General features: G+C 41.2%; 3 protein-coding genes across 5 annotated transcripts; all 3 read right to left on the reverse strand.

Annotated features, from left to right (window-relative positions):
- Positions 1–981: 981 nt before the first annotated feature.
- Positions 982–5,883, reverse strand: gng10 (guanine nucleotide binding protein (G protein), gamma 10). Its single transcript, XM_060862972.1, has 3 exons — positions 5,690–5,883; positions 3,264–3,396; positions 982–1,656 (listed from the first exon to the last, which is right to left on the reverse strand). Exons 1-2 carry the CDS (start codon positions 5,768–5,770, stop codon positions 3,271–3,273), a joined length of 207 nt encoding a protein of 68 aa, XP_060718955.1. The 5' UTR covers positions 5,771–5,883; the 3' UTR covers positions 982–1,656; positions 3,264–3,270.
- Positions 5,884–7,631: 1,748 nt separating this feature from the next.
- On the reverse strand, positions 7,632–11,222 carry dnajc25 (DnaJ (Hsp40) homolog, subfamily C, member 25). Its single transcript, XM_060862971.1, has 4 exons — positions 10,872–11,222; positions 9,941–10,093; positions 8,436–8,906; positions 7,632–8,112 (listed from the first exon to the last, which is right to left on the reverse strand). The coding sequence occupies exons 1-4, from the start codon at positions 11,178–11,180 to the stop codon at positions 7,990–7,992; spliced, it is 1,056 nt and encodes a 351-aa protein (XP_060718954.1). The 5' UTR covers positions 11,181–11,222; the 3' UTR covers positions 7,632–7,989.
- A 1,892-nt stretch (positions 11,223–13,114) lies between these two features.
- Positions 13,115–25,136, reverse strand: ythdc1 (YTH N6-methyladenosine RNA binding protein C1). Of its 3 annotated transcripts, XM_060863062.1 has the most exons (17): positions 24,912–25,135; positions 24,472–24,573; positions 22,088–22,365; positions 21,254–21,656; positions 20,552–20,641; positions 19,686–19,739; positions 19,474–19,568; positions 19,251–19,359; positions 19,014–19,131; positions 18,830–18,914; positions 18,204–18,373; positions 15,280–15,359; positions 14,943–14,979; positions 14,801–14,840; positions 14,573–14,638; positions 14,306–14,464; positions 13,115–14,120 (listed from the first exon to the last, which is right to left on the reverse strand). In XM_060863062.1, the coding sequence occupies exons 1-17, from the start codon at positions 24,937–24,939 to the stop codon at positions 13,899–13,901; spliced, it is 2,136 nt and encodes a 711-aa protein (XP_060719045.1). In that variant the 5' UTR covers positions 24,940–25,135; the 3' UTR covers positions 13,115–13,898. The 3 variants fall into 3 exon arrangements, with proteins under 3 accessions (XP_060719045.1, XP_060719046.1, XP_060719044.1); XM_060863063.1 differs by lacking the exon at positions 20,552–20,641 and having other exon boundaries at positions 24,912–25,134; XM_060863061.1 differs by lacking the exon at positions 20,552–20,641 and having other exon boundaries at positions 19,474–19,739; positions 24,912–25,136.
- Between the last annotated feature and the right edge of the window lie 602 nt (positions 25,137–25,738).

Raw genomic sequence — 25,738 nt, forward strand, 5'->3', positions numbered from 1 at the left:
ACTATAACTGGACTTACATATAAAAGTTATAGCAGTGATACTAAGGTGGTCACAGGAGAAATTCTATACCCTTTTGTTCAACCAATCACCTGCTATTGGGTTGAATTTTGTATAAGCTGCAGGCATACAATGCCGACTGACAGATTCCCATGAAGGAAGTTGCCTAAGAACTTTATCATCACAAGATCAGGCATCTAGTTACATAGACTCGGAAAAAGACACAATGGAGACAGTTATCACTTCCTCCATCTTCTCCCACAAGTCAGCTCTTGTTGTCGAGGGACGACGAGTGAACTTTCCTGACTAAACAATGTTGTTAAGTGGGTTCAGAAGGCTGGATTTCAGAATTCTAAGATTTATGTTGGTCAATTTGTGAGGCACTTTTTTTTTAGCAAAAGCAAATCAGAGATAAGGCCATGTTTTGTTTATTTTTTTCTAAAAACAATAGTTTTTGCTGTTCTGTCATTAACGGATGTGTCAACTAGGATATTATCACATCTCAGATCCAGTAATCAGCATAGACTCTGGATCCACCTCAACTCTGACCAAGATAAAGTGCTTACTGAGGATTTACATATACAGTGGGTTTGGTCATGACTGTGGATTTATTTTTATTTCTGACACACACACACACACAAACACACACACACACACGTCATCTACTTTTCAGTATCAGAGTCATCTTACGGTTGTTGTGTGTCTTTGTGTCCGGTGTAGAAATCTAATCAAAGGGCAGAGTAAATAAAATAAAAAATTAAAGGACGAGATCAAAGGCAGCAAACATAGGCGTGTGTTTACAGTGAGGACAGGGTGGAGTCATCCCAGGGGAGTGTGTGTGTGTGTGTGTGTGTGCTGGAGCATCCTATCATAAATTTAGCAGTGTGTGTAAGTTTACATGTCGGTACATAGCAAACATAAGTCAGAATTAGAGAAACAATTCACTGAAAAAAACAAACAAATAAATATCAGACGTACAGCTGATTCGTATTAGATTCCTTTAGTGTATTTATACGCAAATCATACATGACAAATCTTGAATAGCTCTCGATCGAAGAACATTGGTCTTATAAGGCACCAAGGTGGCATTCTGCTCTCTCTCTAGGAACGTTCAGAAATGAATTCTTAATTAAATAATAATAATAATAATAATAAAAAACAATTTAACAGAACCACAAAAGTCCAAAATAACAATTGTTATTATTATAAAACAAAAAAAAAATTTATGTGAACTAACATTTGCATTTGGCACAATTCAGGAAAGTTCCATGACAGTCCTGGGAGGTTTTAGATGTCACACACAACATAACTTTACATTACACGTGTGCATAAAAACTAAATCAAATCAAACACACTCTATAGGAAAGGATATGAATTAAACGTGCATCGTTTTGAACCGTTCAGCCTTCCTGAGGAACCCTGAGCACGTAGACTGTAAATGAAATAACTGCTGTGTACCAACTCTCACGTTGTCGTTACGGTTAGCTCTTCGTTTTTAGATCGTATTTAAGTATGAGTGCAGGATTATTCGTGTTGTGTTACTGTAAAATATTTCCCAACATGCTCTAATCGTGTGATGCAATAATCCATTAATAAACAGACAATGTTTGTGCTGCGTCGTTTCACCGTGATATATCCAGGAATCCTCCAACACGATCTCTGTTAAAGAAAGAAAGAAAGAAAAGAAAGAAAGACGGACGTCATTTTCCGTAGTGTTTTATTTTGAGCGTTCAGACCAGCGTTCAGCACTGGGAGAGGCAGAGAAACACTTTACTCCAGCGCTGTTCTAAATAAGTCACCAAATAGAACCGCAAAACTACAGGCTTTTCTTACAGTTCCACTGGACAAGAGCAGAAGTCTGACCACTTCCTGAATCTAAAACCAGCCTCAGGTTTCTGCAAACCCACATATGGCTTTTTTCTTTCTCCACCCCTGAGTATCCTATAAGCTTGATAGAGAGAACAAGAGCATATAACATGCAGTTTCCCAATGAGCCAATGTTCATAGATGCCACTCCTGCATGCTTCCCCCCTTCCCCTCCCCTCCCCTCATATCTCCTTCACCATGACTCCATTTTCCTGTTGATGAAGTCCACGGAAATCACGCAGCTACAATGCAGAGTGCTGACCGGATACGTGTGCAACATTCTGGGATAAAAATATCCCGCGTGTGTCTGGGTTTGTCTGTGTGTGTTGTCTGATATAGTTAGAGGTGCAGTGAGAAGGGGATGGATCTCAGAGACGTCATCAACTCCAGAACTAATGTCACACTTTAGGAAAATCTAATGCACACAATGACTTCTACTTTAAACTGAAACCTCGCTGGAGAACCGTGTAGTTTTATCCGAACGTAACTCGCGACCGACAAACACAAAAAAAAAAATGAATAGATTTCTTTGGCAGTTCTATTATTTCAAAACTTCACAATTAATACACGGTGAAGCCAGACGAGTGTCTAATGTTGGCTTCTAGAAGACGTTGGATCAAATCCTCCATACAGAAAAAAAAACACACATGGCAAATGCAACCAACGTATGGACTAAAAAAACACTGATACCAGACCACCATCTGCACAACAATCCCTCGTCAGCACGGTTCGGCAGCTCTGCCATGTAGTACATATTTTTCACCAAACGCAGGTGTCTCCTCTTGGTAAAGTTCAGGAGCTGGATTTTGTAAACTGCTCTGAATTTTCTAGCAACGCAGAATAGTTTAGATATTCGATCATAACCATTATTGTATCCAACAGCTTACTTCCTCCTTAAGGAATCTCTCTCTCTTTACTTGATTGTTTTTCCCAATAGAGTTTGGTGACGATCAGCAAAAGGTATTTGACGCATCGACGTCGTCATTTCGCACCCCGTGAGAAATTAAACGGGGAGAAAGCAAGCGTGAGCGATAACACGATCTTGACTAGAACACTGTTCATGTTTGTTTTGGAGAGAAACGATATTAATAAATGCAAAATGCTGATCGTTTTCTTACAGAAATCAGTATAATATATGAAGCAAATTATTTGATACTTCAACTAATAGGTTTGTTACATGAAGGGGGCCTAGAATTACAGACACGGACAGTGAGTATTCGCTGCTACGTTTACATTAGGGGTGTCATGACGCTCTTACAAACATAACACTTACATAACGTCCACTTGAAGTAAAGTTTTACATTTTAGAGAACAAACACACAATTGTTTGTATTTACATCTACAAGTGTGTGCTTGTGAGAATGTGTTCATTTTGTTGTGCTTTCAGAGAATCTGCACACCTTCTGCTTAAAAGATAGAACATGAGCGCGGTTCTCGGAAAGGGTTGCTGCCTGTTGGCACGCCGACCAGGAGGGCATCTTTTGGGGCATTTTGAAGGCAGTATTGTTGTAGCTCGGCTGCGGCCTGAGACACCTACGGCACACACACACACACACACACGCACACACAGAGTTAGAACTGCATTCCAAAAACCAGAAAAGATGTAATTTAACACCAGTGTGTTTAAACTGTTGTGTAATATTTGAAAACAAGCACCATTTCCCTTTAATTTCTCTACACAATGCCGTGTTTGTGTGTACGTGACTGAATTCTGTTCACGACAAACAGTCTACTGTATGCAAATGGATACTGTTTCACATCCAGATATCGCAGGTCAGAACAGTAATAATACTTTACATACTCAAATCGACACACGTGACGAGTCAAAACGGGATTCGGGATGCGGATCTACACCAGTTTGCCTGTATGTGGATGTTTCTTATGGAGGAACACAAATATCATAGAAAAGGGATAATTTTTTTATTCCCAGTGGCTTCATTTAGCTATAGACCGAGTGGCCAGGATATACAGTACAGTATGTCTTCACTTCAATTCAATTTATTTGTATAGCGCTTTTAACAATTTCCCATTGTCTCAAAGCAGCTTTACAGAAATATAGAAACAGAAGAGAGAGAAAAAGAAATAAATATATAATTATAAGAAGAAAACGAAAAAACAAGGATAAAAATAAATAAATGAATATATACAATTAAAATTCATTCTTTCATCTTCTACCGCTTATCCGAACTACCTCAGGTCACGGGGAGCCTGTGCCTATCTCAGGCGTCATCGGGCATCAAGGCAGGATACACCCTGGACGGAGTGCCAACCCATCACAGGGCACACACACACACTCTCATTCACTCACGCAATCACACACTACGGACAATTTTTCCAGAGATGCCAATCAACCTACCATGCATGTCTTTGGACCGGGGGAGGAAACCGGAGTACCCGGAGGAAACCCCCGAGGCACGGGGAGAACATGCAAACTCCACACACTCAAGGCGGTGGAGGGAATCGTACCCCCAACCCTGGAGGTGTGAGGCGAACGTGCTAACCACTAAGCCACCGTGCCCCCCACAATTAAAATTAAATTAAATTATAAAATTAACTTAGTTTATGATACTACTGTATCTATCCCTATCCCTATCGAGCAAGCCGGAGGCGACGGCAGCAAGGAAAAACTCCCTGAGAGGATATGAGGAAGAAACCTTGAGAGGAACCAGACTCAGAATTGAACCTCATCCTCATTTGGGTGACACGCTACAGTAAATAATGTAAATGTAAATAATGTCCTTTCTACAACAGTTTATAACAGTGCAGCCGAGAGCTTCATCGTAATCTCTGAGTTTAGCACAGACCTGATTGCTGATAAAGACCAGACCCTACAGCTGACTGACACAACAACGGTTCAATAGAAGATGCCTTGCGTTATATAACACCGGTTTATATTAAGGTTCATATTTTTGCTCAAGTTTGTATTCATGCAAAGGGGAAGCTGAGGAGGAAAGACTTTTACAGCTCTAAAGTAACAATGAGTAACCTGATATACAAATTTGGTAAAGGTGAATACTAACGTACGCATTGTGCTTGCTAGAATTACACTAGAATTCTTTTTTACATAAGTTTTGGCACCCTTCAAGAAATGCATAACAAAGACAATTAATTCATTTTATTATTATTATTAATATCTTTTTTTATTTTATAAAAGATTGGCACCACATTAATTATTGTGATCCAGGTGAAGACTTGCCTATGGACAAACGACAACAATGGGGATCTTGGACCATCGTAGGCCTATACATGTGCAACCTTACGTTTATATTTATTAGAAAAAAAGCTCATTTTATCATAATTTAATGTTTTTTTTCACGTTCCAGCGTTTTCGAAAAAAAAAAAGGTTGTTACTAAACAAATTTGGTTAAAGCACCACAGTAGTTTCTTAAATCTTGTACATTTACACGACACACTTACATCCAGAGCGACTTACATTTTTCTTTCAATTCATACAGCTGAGCATTTGAGGGTTAAGGGCCTCTCTCAGGGGCCCAACAGTGGCACCATGGTGGACGTGGGATTCGAACCCATGACCTTCTGATCCGTAATCCAGCATCTTAACCACTAGGTCACCAGATCCCACAATGTATATAATGTTGTCTTGTTATTAGAACGTTTGTTTTCAGCATTAAAATATGATCTCTATGTAGAAGTTTTGAATGAACCTCATTGGAAATTAAATTAGTTTCCCTTTTAAAACAAATTGCACCTGAATCTCTGGAGTTTAGGAGTCTGTCCTTATCTATATGGAGTAACCAGTACAGAAGTGAAGCTGTAAGTAACTGTACTCTATAGTTACAGCACTTACACTAGTTTTTATTCCCACCTTTATTCTCTGCACACCGGCTTGCAGTCTCAGCTGCTCCACATTCCGCCTCATGTCCGTCAGGGTCACGGTAGAAGACATGGTCCAGAGAGAAACTGTCTGAAAGTCACAACTCCGCTCGTAACGTCTCCGAGACTTGTACAGACACACGGATGTGTTGTGTTTAACGCGGTGCCGCCAGCAGCAGGCGGTAAAAATCACGTCTGTGGTCTAATGAGAACTCGTGGTGAACTGCGACACCGCCCAATGACGTCACGCCACTAAGCCAATCAGAGTCAAGAGGTGTGGTCTAAATTCTCTCTCTCTCTCTCACATACACACACACTCACTCTGTCTCTCTCTCTCTCACACATTCACATACTGTACACACACACTCACTCTCTGTCTGTCTCTCACTCTCACATACACACACTCTGTCTGTCGGTCTCTCACACACACTGTCTCTCTCTCTCTCACATACACACACACTCTCTGTCTGTCTCTCACATTCACACACACACACACACTCTGTCTCTCTCTCTCTCACATACACACTCACTCTCTGTCTGTCTCTCTCTCACACATTCACACTCACATACACACACTCACTCTCTGTCTGTCTCTCTCTCTCACATACACACACTCTGTCTGTCGGTCTCTCACACACACTGTCTCTCTCTCTCTCACATACACACACACTCTCTGTCTGTCTCTCACATTCACACACACACACACACACACACTCTGTCTCTCTCTCTCACATACACACTCACTCTCTGTCTGTCTCTCTCTCACACATTCACACTCATACACACACTCACTCTCTGTCTGTCTCTCTCTCTCACAGTCACACACACTCACTCTCTGTCTGTCTCTCTCTCACACATTCACACTCACTCTCACATACACACTGTCTGTCTGTCTCTCTCACATTCACACACACTCACTCTCTCACACACACACACTCTGTCTCTCTCACATTCACACTCACATACACACACACTCACTCTCTGTCTGTCTCTCTCTCTCACAGTCACACACACACTCACTCTCTGTCTGTCTCTCACATTCACACACACACTCACTCTCTCACACACACACAGACACTCTCTCTCTCTCTCTCTCTCTCACATTCACACACATTCTCTCTCTGTCTCAGATGTGACTTCTGCCAAGATTTCCTTCTACAAGGAAAAGCTTAAAGCTTCGTCTCACACTCACACATTCACACACACTCTCTCTGTCTCTCTCCCACACACTCACTCACTCTCTTTCTCTCTCTCACACACACACACTCTCTCTGAATCTCTCACATTCACACACTCACTCTGTCTCTCTCTCTCTCACACATTCACACACACACACTCTTTCTCTCTCACACACACTGTCTCACACTCTCTTTCCTTCACTCTCTTTCCCTCTCTCTCTCACTCACACACACTCTCTGTCTCACACTCTCTCTCTCATACACACTCTCTCTCTTCAGCTGATATTGAATATCGGATAATTTATACCATGTTTCCATTTTTATCTGTTAATATTCTGTCTACTTCACAACTGAACCAAATTATATCTAACAATATAAGATCATGCTGTTATAGGAAAATAATCAACAGGGCAACAGCATGGGATCGTTAACGAAGTACGTCATAGAAGTGTTCATCCATCCACCAGGCTCTAGTCCTGAAAACGTTTGCTTAAGAAGTTATTATTTCTGGTGTTTTACTGCGTGCTATGAAATAAACGTGTCTAATTTAGTCTGTCTAATGAAAATCTTTCTTGTGTTTCTGCTGCTTGAGTTGTTCTGAACTGTAGGTTTGACCAAAAAAAAACAAAAAAACTAAACAACATATTAGGTTCATGTCAGGCTGCTTGGCCGCATGGACTGAGATCAAACGTTACGAAAGCGCTAGAAGACGTTTTGTATAAACAAGTGCAAATTCAGACCTGACTGGGTCATCAATCATGTTTAACAGTCACTTTAATATCCTTTTAAAAATATAATATTTCATTTGTTTGGATGCATCAAGAGGCAAAACAGGTTGAAAGGCAGCCTCTCGATATGAGTAAAGGCCAAAGCCGACAGCAGCGATGTGGACGAGCGCACGGCTCGGATTGCTAACACGTAGTGGAGCCCAGACTGTGGAGCTACAGCAGCTTCTGTTCCGATACAGTCCTCAGGTCTATTCATATCTGTGAAGTTCAGCCAAAGTTCTTGATATAAATGCACACAAACGTTTGTTGTAAACGTGTGCACAATACACACACACACACACAAGTAGGATTGTATAATCAGATGCATGTGCCTATATCATGTGCGGTTAATCGTCAATAAAAGTGATGCGTCCAGGTCCTTCACTCTTCATCCAGCGTCTGTAACGCTTCCACCGTGGGTCCGTGGCCATCTTCATCTTCATCTCTTCCTCCTGCTCTTCTCTGTAGACCTGCGAATACAAACGACGGAGGATTCAGTTATGAGACTATTGGAAAGAAAAGTTTTATGCATTTCTGCTGCCTAAAAAAAGAAAAAACCTCTTTTTTGTGAATGCGATCGGAGATGCCGACGTCATGAAAGTGAAAGTAACTGCTATCAGGACTTAAAACAATAATCCTTCACTTTCCCTGAACTTCAGAAAATTTCCACAGAGTGCAGCTTTCTGGCAGATGGGGTAGTTTACAGAGGGGTGGATGTGAATTATGAATGCTATGGCTAAATCTTAGCACCTCTGTTAGATTTGACTGAAAGAGCACAAACACCTCCACATACCTCATAGTTCTCTTTTATCCACAGCTGACGCACCATAAACGTTTGTCTCAGGTGGTCGTCCAGGCTGTCGAACTGCGCCTGTGACATTTTCATGTACTTGCGTATGATGTAGAGCTTCTCCTCCTCACCATACTCTTCTCTACGAATGGTAAAGCGATAAATCCACGTGCAGTACCATGCCACATACAAGCACATGTGGTATGGGAAGAGGACAATCTTAAACAGCAAGATGTCTGAGATGTTGGGCTTCTGGTAGCCTCCTTTAATGTCGATCTTGTTCTTGATGATGTCTCGGATAATCTCTTCTTCTTCTTCACGGATCTCCTCTTTGGAACGCCGGTTCTTGCCTTTCTCTTTGGTGCGGTTTAGCAGGCCTTGCTGCTTGGCCAGCTCGGTTGCCTGGATGCGATACTTTGGGATGGTGGTAAGGTAGTTGATTGCTTCGGTGTAGCTGCTCCACCAGCTGTAATACTGCAGAGAAAATAAAGCTGAATTAAATTGAACACACATGGATGAGTGCAAAAGTGCATCCTCAAGGCAAAATTAAGACAAGATTAAGAACTGAATTTTCATCGACACGTTCATTATTAGCGTGAACGGAAATGATCCAAGGATGGACGTCGAGCGTTCATGGTTCCTCGATGCTGATTGGCTGATCATTTTCTATTTAAGCAGCTCTGACAGTAGTTCCGGTTGTAATCCAAACAATTTGTTCATATTAAAGATATAGCACCACTATGCCATCTATTGCCCTGAAGAAGTATTGCGCCCAGACTCAAAAATAAGTCACATGAATTCTTAAAAAATGTGAATTATTTACATAGCTAAAAATCTCTAGATCACTTAAAGGTGCGGTGCACGATGTTTGAAAGCCAATGTTGACATTTGAAATCACCAAAACAAACACGCCCCTAACCCAAATGGGTGTCACCCCTGTTTTGATAGCTCCGCCCCACACATACATACGCAACCCAGACAACTAATATGGCGGGGCCTGCTGGGGCGGCTGGCCGAGGGGATATTTTTATCAATAAATGAACTCAATGAGTAATACTATGGTAATACAGATGTGTTTTTGTAGTACTGTATGTTGTACCGTGAAAGGTTTAACTCCGTTTCAGGCGGAAGACGACGTTCAACACCTAGAACCCGAGGCAGAGGTAAAGGCAGGTATCCGCCATGTCGATGTTTCAATCGCTTTCTGCTAATGTCACACATTTGCACTGAACACTCTCTCCGATATCTATTGATAAGACACGCCCCCTTTCTGCTCATTGGCTACACGTTTGTTTTGTTAGTCGGCCCGACTCAGTTTTCTGAAGCATTTTTCAAACATCGTGCACCCCACCTTTAACATCAGATACCAAAAGCAAAATGCTTGTTGTTTTTACTTAGTTGTGTGTTTTTCCTACTTTTTTGTTCTCAGTGGGTTTTCCAAGGCAGGTGGACTGAAATATGAGCTTTACAGGCTTGGCTGGAAAACGACAAAGATTTTCATCACCTACCTGAAAAACCGAGATTGCACACACAGTGACTAAAATGACTATCCTAATGTCCACTTTGGGTGCCATTCGTCTCCTGTAGTAGGTGTAATAGTGGCTGTAGTATTGCTCCGGGTGATCCAGCATGTAGTCATAATCCCTGCGTGATTCGTCATCCTGTAAGACATAATCACATGTGTGAAATGAGCGATGATTCAGATCAGTCTGAACACCACATGATTTGCTCATTAATTTAAACCATATTCAATCAACTTAGTGTTCTTTTAAACGCCACCTATTAAAAAAACCTGTTTATTAATTCTGTAATGCTTTTCTTGAAACGCGTAATAACATCATGATCATCACAGCATTTGCATACTACAGCATGATTGGTGTCCCCTCCATTAATGCTGCCTTTAAAGTGAAGTGAAAGTGACGGCTAAGTACGGTGGCCTATACTCAGAATTTGTTCTCCGCATTTAACCCATCCAAAGTGCACACACACAGCAGTGAACACACACACACCCGGACCAGTGGGCAGCCATTTATGCTGCGGCGCCCGGGGAGCAGTTGGGGGGGTTTGGTGCCTTGCTCAAGGGCACCTCAGTCGTGGCCGGCCCGAGACTCGAACCCACAACCTTAGGGTTAGGAGTCAGACTCTCTAACCATTAGGCCACGACTTTACATTTGCATATTACATTATTCGTGTCCCCTAAATTAACACCTCCTTTACATTTGCATACTACAACATGATTGCTGTTGCCTAAATTAACGCCTCCTTTATATTTGCATACTACAACATGATTGGTGTTGCCTAAATTAACGCCTCCTTTACATTTGCATACTACAACATGATTGGTGTCCCCTAAATTAACGCCTCCTTTATATTTGCATACTACAACATGATTGGTTTTATGTTAATCTAACACAGTAGCTCTGTCGTGTTGTGTGTCACCTTTAAAGTTTCATAAGCCGTAGCGATGAGCAGGAATTTCTGGTGCGCGCTGTCCGGGGTCTCTCCGACCAGTGCGGGGTCTCCAGACCGGAAGCGGTCCGGATGGTATTTCCGGGCCAGCTGACGGTACGCGCGTCCGATCTCTGCTTTAGACGCGTCTCTGCTCACCCCCAGCACATCATAACAGATCTGCGTACCGCAGTAAAGTCCTTCAATCAGTGCTAAAGCCGACGGGATGCAAAGCGCCGAAATAAAAACAATAACAGCCCATAAACCGAGCCGCAGCGAACACGCTATGGGAGCCGCCATGTCAGCGTTCCTGACGTGTCGCGCGCTAAAAAGACGTGGCGCGTGCCCTCGACAGAGGTGATGGGAAATGTAGTCACGGCGACATTGTAGTCTTTGTAGTGTTTGGACTACAATTCTTTTGTTCTTATATGAAACATTTTATACATGTACATTTTTTACGTCCACGAATAATTTAGGACAAATATACAATTTTTTTTTTAATTTTATTTATAATTCCCTGTTGCTGAGGTAACGCCATATGAGGTAACGCTAACCCTTTTGGTTAGGGAAGTTGCGTCATGACGTTCTGAAAGCGTTGCATTGTGGGTAACAAAGTCAGTACTAACCCTTTTGGGGGACTTTCTAACAGACTCACTTTGTTACAGAGAAACAACAAAGTAAATAAATTGTCTGAGGTTTTATTTACAGGAAGTGAAAAGGTCTTTTTACTTTGTAAAGGTCAATGTTAGGTTTAATTTTTATACATTTTTGTATAAAACTGACATTCATTGTAAAGGCATCACATTTACGACAACATTTACATTAAAATGGCAAAATATTATTATTAGTTATTATTATGTTATTATTATTATTAGTTATTATTACTATTCTTATTATATTGTTATTGTTCCTCTTATTATTACTGTTATTATTAATTACTATTATTAGTTGTTATTACGATTATATTGTTATTACTGTTATCATTAATTATTGTTATTATAATCAGTTATTACTGCTATTATTACTATTATTACTGTTATTACTATTATTACTGTTACTATTATTGTTATTACTATTATTTTTATTATTACTATTATGTTTGTATTACGAAATGAGTTTCCTCCGCAGGGTGGCTGGGCGCTCCCTTAGAGACAGGGAGAGGAGCTCGGTCACCCGGGAGGAGCTCAGAGTAGAGCCGCTGCTCCTCCACATCGAGAGGAGTCAGCTGAGGTGGCTCAGGCAGTTGTTCCGGATGCCTCCTGGACGCCTCCCTGGGGAGGTGTTCCGGGCATGTCCAACCGGGAGGAGGCCCCGGGGAAGACCTAGGACACGCTGGAGGGACTATGTCTCTCGGCTGGCCTGGGAAAGCCTCGGTATTCCCCCGGAAGAGCTGGAGGAAGTGTCTGGGGAGAGGGAAGTCTGGGCGTCCCTGCTTAGACTGCTGCCCCCGCGACCCGGCCCCGGATAAGCGGTAGAAAATGGATGGATGGATGGATGTTTGTATTAGAATAGTAAAAATGGCATGATTTAACAGATGTGATACCGTAACAAACAAACCATAACACGACAAATTTTGAATGCTATATTTACATGAAGAAATCTTTCCCCATGTCCGATGGTGTGATGGAACTCTCGCATGTAATCGTTGTAAGACTGCGGACGACAGTCACAAGTAAACAGGAAACAAACCAAATGTTTTCAGAAGGAATTTAAAATGAACTTTCTGCAAAATAATCTTTAGCTCGGATTAACGGTCACTCACACCGGGCACTTTCATGTGTCAGCTGCTGAGTTTCCAGTTATGCGCGTGACCCCGATAACTAAAGTGGTTTCTTAATGTTGACAAGGACTGTGATTTGTGTGATTAGGTCACATATGATTAGCACTTCAGCACACTTTGGAACTGACTGATAAACAGATGCTCATGCTACTGTAGATTACGGTATCACACAAGAATTAATCTAATCCTTTCCATAATTTTCTGCTCCCCAAATACGTCAATGAACAGAAAAAGCCATGTTTACGACCACAAAGAAATGAAAATTCTATAAAATATGCAAATTGTGCACACCCCCAACATATAGTTTGGATCATGATAGGCTCTTAAATATTATGATGTAATAAAATTGTAGTTTCTCACATTCAATCCCAAATCCTAAGTACATTTTGTTTGTATGTTTAGGCTTCGTTTTGAGTAAATGTTCTGAGAACACACACAAAAAAAGGCTTTGAAATACAAACACAGTGTTTTCTTTTTAATTATACAAAAGATATCAGTAAAAGATACAACTTTCCTGACAAAAACATCTAGCATGTTGCTGTACAGACCTTCATTTCAGGGAATTTACAGAATACAACAGTGATTAAACAGAAAAAAGGTGATATTGCATTTTTTTTTCACCCACGTACTCAAAACAGAACATTTGGAACGTAAAGCCATATAAAGGAACGTGCTGCAGCGTGTTGTACTGCTTTAACAGTCCATTCAGGTATTATGTACAATAACGGAGATCACAGACACAAGTGTGCGTTACCTTAAACCTCACAGCAGAGACATTTACAGAGCTGATTAGCAGTGAAGGATGGAGGCAAAGAAAATTTGTCCTAAACTGTAACACACACCGAATGTATGAGAAAATCGTGCCCTCTCGATGCTCAACGTTTAAAAGAAAAGAAGAAGGAAAAAAAAAAGATTTTTGGTTTTCACAGTAGAAAACACTGCATGCATTATACAATCTCCTGTAAAACAATGTACATGTTTAAAAATAATACTCTGAAAGGAAGAGTGGTGCTTTTTCCTCTGAATTACACTTCAGTATTATACATACGTACTTATCTACAAAAAACAAAAAACAAACAAATTAAAAAAACACTAACTGTTATGTTTCCCAGAAAGATATTAAAAGGGATTTTTAACAGAGAATCAATAATGAGCTACTTAGCAAAACTGTGTGTGACCAAAAAAGTGACAACAACAACAAAAAGAAAAAAAAAAAGAAAGCTGTAGAGAATCTTCTCTTATCTGCGATAGCGCCCTCTTTCTTTCTCCCTGTCACGATCTCTGATGCGGTCTCTGTCCCGGTCACGCTCACGTCCTCGCTCTCGTTCCCGCTCTCGCCGTGCGTCCCGCGGCCGCTCGCGTTCTCTCTGACGCTCGCGCTCTCTCGGCCGGCTCCTGCGGCCGCTCACCACCGCCTGGGTGCGTCTCAGGAAGTCGTCTACACGCATATCGTAATCGTGCTGCGACACGTGAGCGGATATTAAAAGTGAATTACTTTATAAATTATTATTATATAATTTTTAAAAATCTATGTGATGTAAGTAGCAATTCTGGAGTGTTTGTTGGTCCCCGACCTTCACAATACAATTAAAGCCGTGTTGATAAACTGGCTTCTACTGCACAACTGGCTCAAGTGATGCCTTACCAGACTGGATGAGAAAGAACGAACGACCCTCTTCTCCCTGAAGCGAGCATCATGGGGCATGGGGTGATGACCCGAGTATGGTGGGTGGGTCTGCGGTGGCGGAGGATGGTGTTGGTAATACGGATGGTGAGGAGGCTGATCCATGCCAGGATATGGCGCCTTCCGGAAAACAGAAATAAGGTCATTTCAGGATAAATAAAGGAGTGTTTCATAGAGAGATGTTTAAATTAGTACAAAGCTTAAAATGATGCTCTTTTGAGTACTAACCATCCCTTGCCATGGAGGTGGAGGTCCGATGGTGTGATGGAACTCTCGCATGTAATCGTTGTAAGACTGCGGACGACAGTCACCAGTAAACAAAGACTAAAAATATCTAACGTGCAACATATTTACAGATTTTACTCCTGATAACCATGTTGTGGCGCTTCATCATAGCGTTCGCCACCGATTTAAAACGTTCGTTTAAAAGAAGCAGTTGATAAGTTTATAACTCACGCCGTTGAGGAACACATCTCTCCTTACTCCAGAAAAGCGTCTGCAGAAAAAAATAAAAATAAAACGGACATGTGTGAGGTTCAAAAGTCAAGAAAAATCCCAAGTAAAGATAATGGATGTGGAGGAGAGCGAGGGCAGCTACCTGTCCACTGGTTGGTTGCGTGGGTCTTGCATAAAACCTGAACAGCCAGCAAACAGAAGTTTGGCCAACGGTAAGAGAATTAGAATGGAAGATTAAAATAAAATAAAATAAAATAAATCGAAGCAGAACAAAATGAGACAAAATACCCACAATGCATTGCGCACTTATATGAACATTAATAATACAAAAACCTCATTACTTTAGGTCTTATTACAGTGACAGCACGCAAACTTTGTACGTAAACATTCAAATGGTGTGTCACACACACACACATCTGCAAAAAGCAATAAGTGTTGTTATTGATCCTGTGCTCTGGACAACAGTGAGAGATATTGACCTGGTCTCTGGGGGAACTCGGGAGGATAGTCAATCCTGGGTCGCTTCCTGTTGTGCATGTCATATTCCTCTGGACGACGCCTACATGAATCAGGCAGGTTAGTGTAAAATCACGAGTGTAAAACCTACATCATATTAAAAAAAAACGTCTGTTTACATCAAGCTCGTTCGTTCCGTTATCACTTTTTTTATTGAACGCATCAATACACATTGTGTAAAGGGAGACTTCACAACTTTTCAACATGAAGTTCATCCGTGTCACGTCGAATTGAAAAGGACTTTGTTTGGCATTTGCGTTTAAAGGAAGTACAGCATCTGTAATGTGACGTCTGACATCATGAACTAGGTGCTGAAAAGAGTGTGAAAGTAGCCCGGACTGATGAGCTTATTACTTATTGCTGATTACTTTTGCACAGAATATTTTAACACTATGATGCCATTTCCAGACACTTTTACTCGCTGGGTCGATTTTGAGCAACATGCCTAGCAAAGCTACATTATACAGATTTACTAATTAAAGCATGCAAAGGAAAATTTCTGAACCCGGCTTTCTAGACAGCGGACGTTATCTGCAGTCTAAACGATATTCCAGTTTGTCTTTCATGAATAGAAAAAGGCATAGAAGAAATCATAAAACCGCGCTCCGTACACGTAGTATGCCAAAACACGCCTTAGATAAACATGTCTAAAACCAAACGTAGAAATGTCCCAAATCGGTGAAGTGGATAATCAGGGCAAACTCTCCACCATGTTCTCGCAGGGTTCATGATATGAAATATAAACAGCTTTATAGTCTGTCCTCACATGATAGATTAATGAATACACCTAGGTCTGTCAAAGCTGACTAACCACACAGACAGACAGGCAAAATACAGCATGCCTCTTTCTGTTTTGTCCACCAGAAGGCGCTCCACTGATTTATAAATCTGCCTTAAAACATCATCAGACTTGTAGAATAAACACCTCCAGACAAAATAATCAATGATTAGAAAATGTCCTGGGTTTTTGCCACTGTGGTTATATCTATATCTATAAAAACATTGTTATTGCAACCTGTTTCACAGTGAAAACACTTTTATTCCGGTGAATCCGGTCCAGTAAATGAGTGTTTTTGTGTCTGAAGCTCTCCCCACAGAGTATGATCATGTTTTAGGCATAAAGTCAGTTTGTGATTACAACAGGTCACATCAGTAATGTGTTAAATTAGAGTTAGTGTAATAATGTTATAACGTGTATAAACGTGCTGTCCGGCACACTTTCCGACTTTTCCTAACAATTACTCAAGAAAATGACTTTCTGGCTCCTAAAAGCAACCCAAAACGTCAGACCCAGAATAACCAATAAAGTAAAGCAAAAAAGAAAAAGAATTCTGTTTGAAAGTGTGACATACCGCTTTCTTGTAGTTTTGTGACTGTTAACGCTGGCAAATATTTACGATAGCAAAAGTTCATATAACAGTCCAGCTTACTCTTTAGCCGTATACGGCCTGGTAAACACATTTTACTTGATCGGACTGGTAAGGCAGAAGAAGGGGTGCAATAAGGTGTGATGCAGTCCATATAAAATCAAACAAAAAAAGGATAAAACAGGAGCTCCAGCCACTTGAAATAACCCCCATGTTGAACCCCCTCCCAAGTGCTTCTCTTTGTGGTACGCAGTCCATGGAAGCCTCAGTGGAACCTGAGTGAAAGGGAGGGGGAGATGAGGAGGAGACAGGGGTGTGCTGCTGCCCTACACCAGCTCAGTCCGTCAGGGTTGATTTGAACATGACAGCCTACCTACCACCAGCTGGGAGACAGGGAGGAGTATTCTTAAAGGGATCAGGAAAAAGGGGGAGGGATTTTTTTTTTCTGCCATGATAAACATCCACAGTCCTTGAGTAAGGGTTGGGGTTTAGTGGATCACAGGCTGAAAACCATCAAACTTCCTTTACACAGGTAGGTTTTTTTTTTTGTTTGTTTGTTCAGTCCTTTTTTTTTGGGGCCGTTTTGTTTTTCTGTGTTTTTCGAGTTGAGTAAATATGAGCTCATTTCAGGCACACTTTGAAAGTTCATACACAGCAATGCTATAAAAGGGACAGTCCCTGGCATCATTTCAGTCCATTGGCATTGCATGATGTAGCGACAGAACTGGCCTATCTCTCCCCGGGAACTTGCTAGTAGAACACGCTCAGCTTGCCTCATTCCCTGGCTCTCTCTGTTTCTCGCTCTCTTTCCTTCTCTCACTCCTTTCTGCTACGCTCTGCACTCGCATCTATCAATATTCAAAAGAACGCCCGTCCGAGCTGTTTTTTGGACACGACTTGGAAAACCATTGAAAGAGTCCCAAAATATTCTCTTCTTGAAAGAATTTTTTTTCTCTTTTTCGTTTAAAACGATCAACGCTCTCTGCCTCTCATACGGATGTGCCATCTTCTGCTTATACATTATGGCTCCTTTAAATAGTCCCATTTATGACTGGGGCTATCCTTCATGGAATTTCCTGAAAGAAAAGGCTTTTGGAAAAAAATTTAAACACAGACTCATCTACAAAAGAGAATGCACCTTTTTGCTACCGCTACAGAAAATGTTAACTGAACTACGGTCAGTTTGAAGTGAATAAGGAGTTACATTGGGATGTTTAACAAATTACCGTACATTCATTCATTTAAAAAAAAAAGAAAGAAAGAAAAAAAAAAAGATAATTTTACGCTTTTAACTGTTACGCTTCTTTTAAAAGGACATATCAGCAGGTACATTAAACAGCAACAACGAAACACAGCCAGCCGCTGGACGTGTAGGCTCCGGTGAGCTCTGGCCGGCTGGTTTTGAGGCTCTTCTCTGAGGACTCGAGGATGCCGAGCAGGAAGAAGGAAACAACAACACGCTCCCTTCGGCCCGTCATGTGACACATGTGCGCACTAGCAGTCCAAAGAACATTTCTAACCTTCCCAGGTCTCGTGGGGCGGGCTCTCTGTGGGGGGGACGGCCCCGGGAACGAGGCTCCGAGTGCGTCCTCCTCTTGTGGCGCATTTTGTGAATAACCTGATACAAGTCAATGCTCTCGTCCGGAGGGAAGAGCAGGCACAGCTGCAGGCCACAGTTCGTCTCGATCTCCTGCGTCCGTAAAACGAGACGGAAACGAAGAATTTTAAAAACACGGTCATGAGAAAATCATTAGTGAAAAATAAATGCGCCGCCTTTTACATACGGACTACAATGATAACACTAGGTATACGCTTGCTCTTTGCTCTGCACGTACATTATACATAAAACTGATTAAAAAGACCGTATAAATACCTGCAGACAAATATTCTTAATCTTCTACATTTATTTTTTTCATTCAAGACACAAAAAGACATGTCCTAGAATAATACGTATGAAATCTAAACAAAAACGAACACATCCTGACAGTAAAGAACGATAGAAACATACGTAACATTTCCCTTTATTTTCCCATTAAATGTCAGGAATATAAGGCGTCGTGTAGGTAATACTATAAAAAAGGAAGCATGTTTATTTTAAAAACCACCATTAAGGGATCAGGGAGAGGCAGAGATGTAGAGGACTGACCTGCCCGTCACGTCCGATCTTCACAGGCTTGTGCTCGTTCCACGAGTTGGTAAGGTGTGCTGACTTTGTGAAAGGTAACTCCCGCCTGAAACGTGCGTGAACAAGAAGGTTGAACACTCGTGGTGAAACTGGAAAAGAGAAATCATTTATATCCTACATGAAGGGGTGTATAAGTCAAAGCTACCTGCATATCCAGTCGATTTTAAAGACTCCTCCAAGCATCTTGGCATTCATGCCTGCAGGCAGCACCCAGTGGATGGGAGAACCCCCGTGGTGAGACTCGGACGAGAGTCGAGCAAAACCTGAAGCGAACCGGAACAGAGCGACAAAATTTTGAAATAAATATCGAGTATTTAATAACTTTACTAAAATAGAATATTCAGAAAAAAATAAAATGTTCATTTCTCTTTTAAAATCTCACCTTGAAATTTGCCGCTCTCCCTGACAGAGAAGATGAGGATGACGCTTTTAGCCGAGCGGAACGCTGCGTTCAACTTCCTTTCGTTCACGGGCAGGGTCGACCACACCCCCTGGAGGTGGAGCGAACGACATGCTGTTCGTTTATTTCTCTTCATTTACTGATATAATCTCTTCTCTTTACAGATATGAGGCTGTATGACCACAAAACGTCACAAAATACACACCTTAGCCTTGGCGAGAGAAACATTCTCATGGTTGTTGCTCTTAATCAGGAAGTACCTGGCCTCTCTCAGGATGTACTTCAGCTTGCTGGTTTGATCTGTTAATGACGATGGAGGAGAAAATAATAATAGAAAAAAAAGGATCTTGAGGACACAAAGCCTTTTCAACCATGTCTGCAGCTTTCTTTCGAGTGTTCGTTGTGGGGATTTCTTACCTTTTCTCACAGCACGGACAGACGATGACAGCTTTTCGTGCTTCTTTTCTGACCCTGAAGGCAGCAAACACTAAGCGTTAATGTCCTGGTATAACAGAAACACAATGGCTACAGAAATATCTTTGGTAAAATGATGGACATTTGCTAAGTTTATGTGACTATTTAATAAATAATAAAGTACCAAGTTGAATGAATTGACGTTTTTTTGCACTGTTGAGTGCCCACGTGAAAGAAATGCTTGCGTAAGGAAAATGTAGGCTGACTAACAAGAGCCAGAATGGCAATGAACCCGGTGTGTGGAGGCTTTCAGCTGATTTGGTAAACTAAAGCTGAATGCATTCGTTTTTTTCTCTTGTATACAATCTTGTCCACCATAAAATTATGGAGTAAAAAGTGACGGTAAATCTCCAAGCTGCATTTAGATCCATCTGAAAGGACTCGAGTGCTTAAAACACACAGCATTAATCTGCTTTGTTGTTGGAAACTGACACTATACCAGGTGGCGCATAACAGATGCGCGTTGGCGTGATTGTATTCATTCTGCTCTCTCTAATCTGACCTGCTCTGCCACTGAATGACAAGAGACCTACGCTTTAGCTAAAAAGCCTAAACAGAACAAAACTTTCACGTATCTAAAATGACAGGCTCTCATTCTCGTACGTGACGATCATTGTTGTTTCACCGGATGTTGTTCAATCATTCCATACTCTGAACCTACACTGCTACCCAGGCAGAAGCAGGTCAGCTTACACTGTTAATCAGTCAAAATCAGACAAAAGACTATCACCTCTTCCATAATTAATTATTAGTTAATTAGTGCATGAGCTTAAATATGCAAAACTGAATTATTGGGGATTATTTAATACCTGTGCACGATTCTGAAGCTGAGCTTCCACTTCTATGAAAAACGATTGGTGATATCCCTCTAGCGTGCTTCTTCTCTGTTCTTTCCTTATCTAAATAGTAAATGGGAGAACAAGCCCCTTCTGTTAGAGTGTATATGTTTAAGGATATAAAAGTTCTCTCTAAATGACTTGGGCTTCGTTTTCTAAATTTCTAGCTCTGTACTTTGTAAATCTTTCCTTCAAGTGAACACATCCATGTAGCCGTGAAAACTTCTGACAACACGTGATTACTTACTAAATTTACAGTTAAAGCATGACAGCGAGATTCTGCTGTTGAGTTCAACCTTACAAAGTCCTCTGCTTACAAGGCTCAACGAAGGCATGAAGGAATGTCCAGTGGATACTTAAGAGTGAATAGTTTTGGCACAGTCCATTCTGAAGCAATTAATCCCATACCTTTTCCTGAAAGAACTTGTGGCTTTTTTTTTTTTTTAAGTCTACCAATTAGTTCTGCAATAAATGTAGGTATAAATGTAAGTCGATGTCCATTGGAACTGTGTATTAGGAGATATTTACAACTAGAAACCTGTTGCTGCAAGTGTGAGAGAGAATGGAGAATGGCTCCGTTTTGGAAGAACCGGTCATTCCCACTGCATTACCTGATGTTTGGCAGAATCTGGGATCAAGCTTAGCACTAGGACTATAACACATGATGTCGCTCACCAGAAGCCTCAGAGCCTGAGGCAGAGTGCACTGACTCGCCCTCTGAGAAGGACACGGATTCTGACTGCGAATCGCTGGCTTCGCTGCGCGTGTCGTAGTCATTCTGCTCGTTCCCCTCCTGCTGGTCGCCGTCCTCCAGCTCGTAGTCTTCGTCCTCCTCTTCTCCATCTTCTCCCTCAACATCCTCTTCTTCATCTTCATCATCTGGGCCTTTCTCGCCATCCTCGTCATCGTCTTCCATCACCTCCTCTTCCTCACCGTCAGAACGGTTGCCTTCAGAGGAACCTGCGGAACTGCCCGTCTCATGCTCTGATGCATACTCATCCGACCGCCCCTCTTCTTCGTCTTCTTTCGAGGAATGACTCACCCGGCCCACACTCTCCTCACTCGTCCTCCTCAGTTTCTAAAAGCACAGATATATATTATTGTGTGAAATAATTTTGTTTTTAAAAAAAAAAAAAAAAAAGTGTTTACATTTCTGCTGCACATTAAGCTAACAAGTCAGTACATCACACAACAGGCACTATGCTGAGTGGTGAAGAAAATCTTCTCATGTTGAGCCCTCTAGAAAGATCGTTCTGTCTTTAGCCACACATTTATATGGATGTTCAACCTACAATGAGCAGTGAAAATGTGCTCTGAAATGTAAAATGTAGCCTATTCAAAGTGCACGAGCCATGGAAAAAACACAATCCTTTACGTGCGTCAAGAATATCGGCCAACAATTCTGTGCTGTGATCACTTGAGATAGATGCTAAGAGTATGAAAAAGTATGTGACAATTGTAAAATCTACCTTCTTTTTTTTTTAGTATCTGTCCAAAGTGACCACGCACCTCGTTCAACTCTGGGATCAGTGGTTTGATTCTCCTCTGGTGGTCTCTGCTGTGCCCTTTAGACAACTCAGCCCTGGAAGCTCTTCCTCTGCCAGAATGGTTCTTCCTTTCTTCATAGAAGTCATCAGGATGGTGTCTACCCCTCAGGCTGGTCATCTTTTTCCCAATGGATCTGCTAGACAGTACTGACCTTTTAACCGGCTGCCTGGTGGAGTGGCCAGAGGACCTTAGTCTCTTTGCATCGTGGCTTTCTCCATGATCGTTCTTTCGCTTGGAACCTTACAGATTAAAAAAAAAAATCATGAACCTTCGTTGTGAATTAATTGTCTAGCTGTTTAAGGGTCTATGTTTGTTGGCAGATTACTGTTTGTTTTTTTCTCTCCATTGCTTGTGTGTTCAGTTGTGACCCAAAAATGTGTCAACTTCCCTCCCTCTGGACTACATCACACTACAGCGACCTCTGTTTCTCAGTGTAGGAGACATGACTGCATTTCTCAGTCTTTGCCTGTGTAACCACGCTCATTTTTTCCGTCTACTGCTACTCCTAGCAGTATTGTAACACAGAAGAACACGACACTGCTTTATAAATGCCTCTATATTTGATTAATCAGCGCTTCAGAGCTGTTCTAGTCACCGTTCCTTGCAACCGCTCTCTCCTTCAGCTTATAATGCCATTGCTGATACTAACATGAGATTTTATAGAAAGCCATTCTCAAGAATATCTTTCTAATAAACAAAAACTGAATGTTTTGAGTTTCTTTTTGGTTTTTGGCATACAATATATGGCCAAATATATCTGGACCTGACCATCACACAGGTATTTGTTTTTTTTTTCTTTGTTTATTTAAAATGGAACAACACGGTCCATCGTGATAGTGCGCCTGTGAGCAAAGCACGCTCCTTGAAGACCCGGTCTGTAATTTTCAGCGTGAAAAACATATGCCACTTTTCCACCGAGGCAGTTTGAGTGCTGGTTCGGAGCCAAATTTAGAACCAGTTCTTTCTTTTTCGACAGTCAAACACCGGCTCTGAACCAGGAAAAGTGTTTCTTAAGTAGCACCAAAACGTTGCTGGTCTAGACTTAAGAACCGCTCGTGTCAGAAGCCGAGGGCGGGGCTACTGTTAGCACCTTTGATAACGTACCTTAAGTATACTAATGTTTAATACACTTTTACTTTACCGCAATATGATCAATTATCAGCACACATGATAGTAGGTAGCTACATGCATTAAAAGTAAAGCGACATCCGCCGATGTAGTGCTGGGAAACGTGACCCGTATACAGTGACGTCAGACTCTGTGATGGATCTCTACCCCAGCAGTTCCCAAAGTGGGGGGTGCGAGTTGATTTCCAGGAACTTTATTTTTTTTATTTATTTTTTTCTATGTTAAAAAAGGTTGTAATGATGCAAGTATAAATTTAGGATAATTAAAATAAACTGGAAATAAAACTTTGTTTGCTCCGATTAATTACAACAGTTGTCACCATTCAATGTAACCACGGCAAATCATCTGGCGTCAGATATGGAAGATGCGTTGATAGAACTTTCAACCGATCGAACCCGGAGGACAGCATTTGACGGCAAGACGCTGGATGAGTTCTGGGTTTCTGTCGCGCTGGAATATCCACAGTTGTCGAAAGCCGCATTGGATGTACTCATGCATTTTGGCTCGACGTATATTATGCGAAAAGACATTCTCCGTGCTGACTTACATTAAAAATAAACACAGGTCACGGCTTAACATGGAAGATGATCTGCAGGTGCTGATCTCCAAAATTGAACCTAGAGTGGACCTGCTTTGCTCCGTGCACAGCACCCATCCATCACATTAGGCGTTTTTTCTGAATACATTTACAATTACAATACAATTATACATGAAGTTATAACTGTTCCAAGGCGCCAGCCAACGCTGTACGCGTGTTACAGGCAGCTTGTTTGTATTCTGTCTGTACGCATTTCACAGTTATGGGATGTATTTGTTTTTTTCCATAATTTGTTAATAAAGTAGCCTGGCTTAGAGATTGTGTTCCTTTTTGTTTTAGCTGTCAGTCTGTAACCAAATTGCAAATCCTCACAAGCTGTTGGAGGAAAACACAGAGAGGGTGACTGATCTTACTAATGCTGTTGGGTCTGAATGATCACAGATCCCCACAGCCGCACTCCACAACCTAGTGGAAAGTGTGTGTGTGTGTGTGTGTGTGTTTTTCAGTGACTGATAACTAGAAACATTGGCCTCATGGATAAGGTTTTCAGCAACTGAATACAAATAAGTCAAATCCCAGCATGATGGGTCCTTGTGCAAAACCCTTACATCTCAGCTGTATCCTGTCTCAAATGTAAAATCGTCTTGGATATTTAAAAAGGAGAAAAAAAAAAAAACACCTTTCTTTTCGTTCAGGTCATGTTCACTTTCAGGGTTGTACAATTCGTCGTCTTGGTCAGGAGCATCAGTCAATATATCCTCCAGAACATTAAGCTCTCCATCTAGAAAGTATTTAATAAATAAAATAAAATAAATGGTTTGCAATTAACATAACATGCACCGAATTACTGACGTAGGAACGCGAGCTAAATGCTAGTTAGCGCTACTACAATATAGCTAAAATGCTAACATGCTAGCTAAGCTACATTGGTAAAATAATCGAACAAATCAATTACTATTATTAATGATAATATTTAAAACATGACATAACACATGGGTTGTTTACGTGTCATAAAGACTAATAACGGCTAATAGAGCTATGAAAACAAACCCATGGCGAGCAGACAAAGGTGTAAGCTAACCGCTAACATGCTAATAATAGCTAGCTGAAGTACTGTACCTTTGTCGTCTCGCCTGTCGACGGCCATCTTCGGCTGCCTTTCTCTCTCTTTTAAAAGGAGACTTTTCAGCCGTCTCGTTTGGTTTCCTCTTCAGCGCCCGATATATTTTAAACAGACGACCCGTTAGCTACATTAAACAAACAAATAACTGAAATTCGGTTGAATGTTTTTGTTCGTGTCCGATCCCTCGTCTAAAATGGCTGAACACTTCCTCTAGTTCTGCACCGACGCTGCGCAAAGGGTTGCCAGATTTGCCCTAAGGGTTGCCAGATTATCTAATTGAACTGTCTTCTTTTTACATGTTAAATCATCTCTAATTGCTTTATTTACCTCAAACAAATATTAAAAAATGTAACAAATATAAACAAATATAAAAAATGTAACAATATAAAATTTTGTTTTTAAGTGTGTGTGTGTGTGTGTGTGTGTGTGTGTGTGTGTGTGTGTGTGTGTGTGTGTGTGTCCTTTACAATATCTCAGGGACCTGCTGCTATAACACCATGTTCATTCTAGTATTTCTGCACACGCAATATTGTTGAACATACAGTATTTTCACTGATCGGCGCTGTTTCTGTTTATTGCTGTTTCTTTTGTGTATTGTCTTTTTTGTATTGTCTTGTAATTTTTTGTCTGTGCTGTTTTTTGTCCTGCACTGTCTTGTCCTGCACTATTTGCACCAGGTTGCACAGTTGCACTTTATTTATCTAGGACTAACTTAATAAGTCCTTAGCTCTGTCTTTGTTTTTATGTAGCACCATGATCCTGGAGAAACATTGTCTCATTTCTACGGTCTCAAATCCGAAAACACATTAACAAATCCGAAAAC

This window comes from Tachysurus vachellii, chromosome 26, assembly GCF_030014155.1.
Source record: "Tachysurus vachellii isolate PV-2020 chromosome 26, HZAU_Pvac_v1, whole genome shotgun sequence".
Taxonomy (NCBI): domain Eukaryota; kingdom Metazoa; phylum Chordata; class Actinopteri; order Siluriformes; family Bagridae; genus Tachysurus; species Tachysurus vachellii.

Bases quoted from the DNA above. Each gene is read 5' to 3' on its own strand.
- gng10 (XM_060862972.1), bottom strand. From the start codon at position 5,770: ATGTCTTCTACCGTGACCCTGACGGACATGAGGCGGAATGTGGAGCAG. The intron at 3,397-5,689 runs GTGGGAATAAAA...TGTGTGCCGTAG, and splicing joins CCGGTGTGCAGAGAATAAAG to GTGTCTCAGGCCGCAGCCGA.
- ythdc1 (XM_060863061.1), bottom strand. From the start codon at position 24,939: ATGGCCGTCGACAGGCGAGACGACAAAG. The intron at 19,740-21,253 runs GTGAGCGACATC...TGCTGCCTTCAG, and splicing joins CTCAGGCTCTGAGGCTTCTG to GGTCAGAAAAGAAGCACGAA. The intron at 14,841-14,942 runs GTAGCTGCCCTC...TTTTTTCTGCAG, and splicing joins CGCAACCAACCAGTGGACAG to ACGCTTTTCTGGAGTAAGGA.
- dnajc25 (XM_060862971.1), bottom strand. From the start codon at position 11,180: ATGGCGGCTCCCATAGCGTGTTCGCTGCGGCTCGGTTTATGGGCTGTT. The intron at 10,094-10,871 runs GTGACACACAAC...TATGTCTTACAG, and splicing joins CGGCTTATGAAACTTTAAAG to GATGACGAATCACGCAGGGA. The intron at 8,113-8,435 runs GTATGTGGAGGT...TTGTATTCGCAG, and splicing joins GGATAAAAGAGAACTATGAG to GTCTACAGAGAAGAGCAGGA.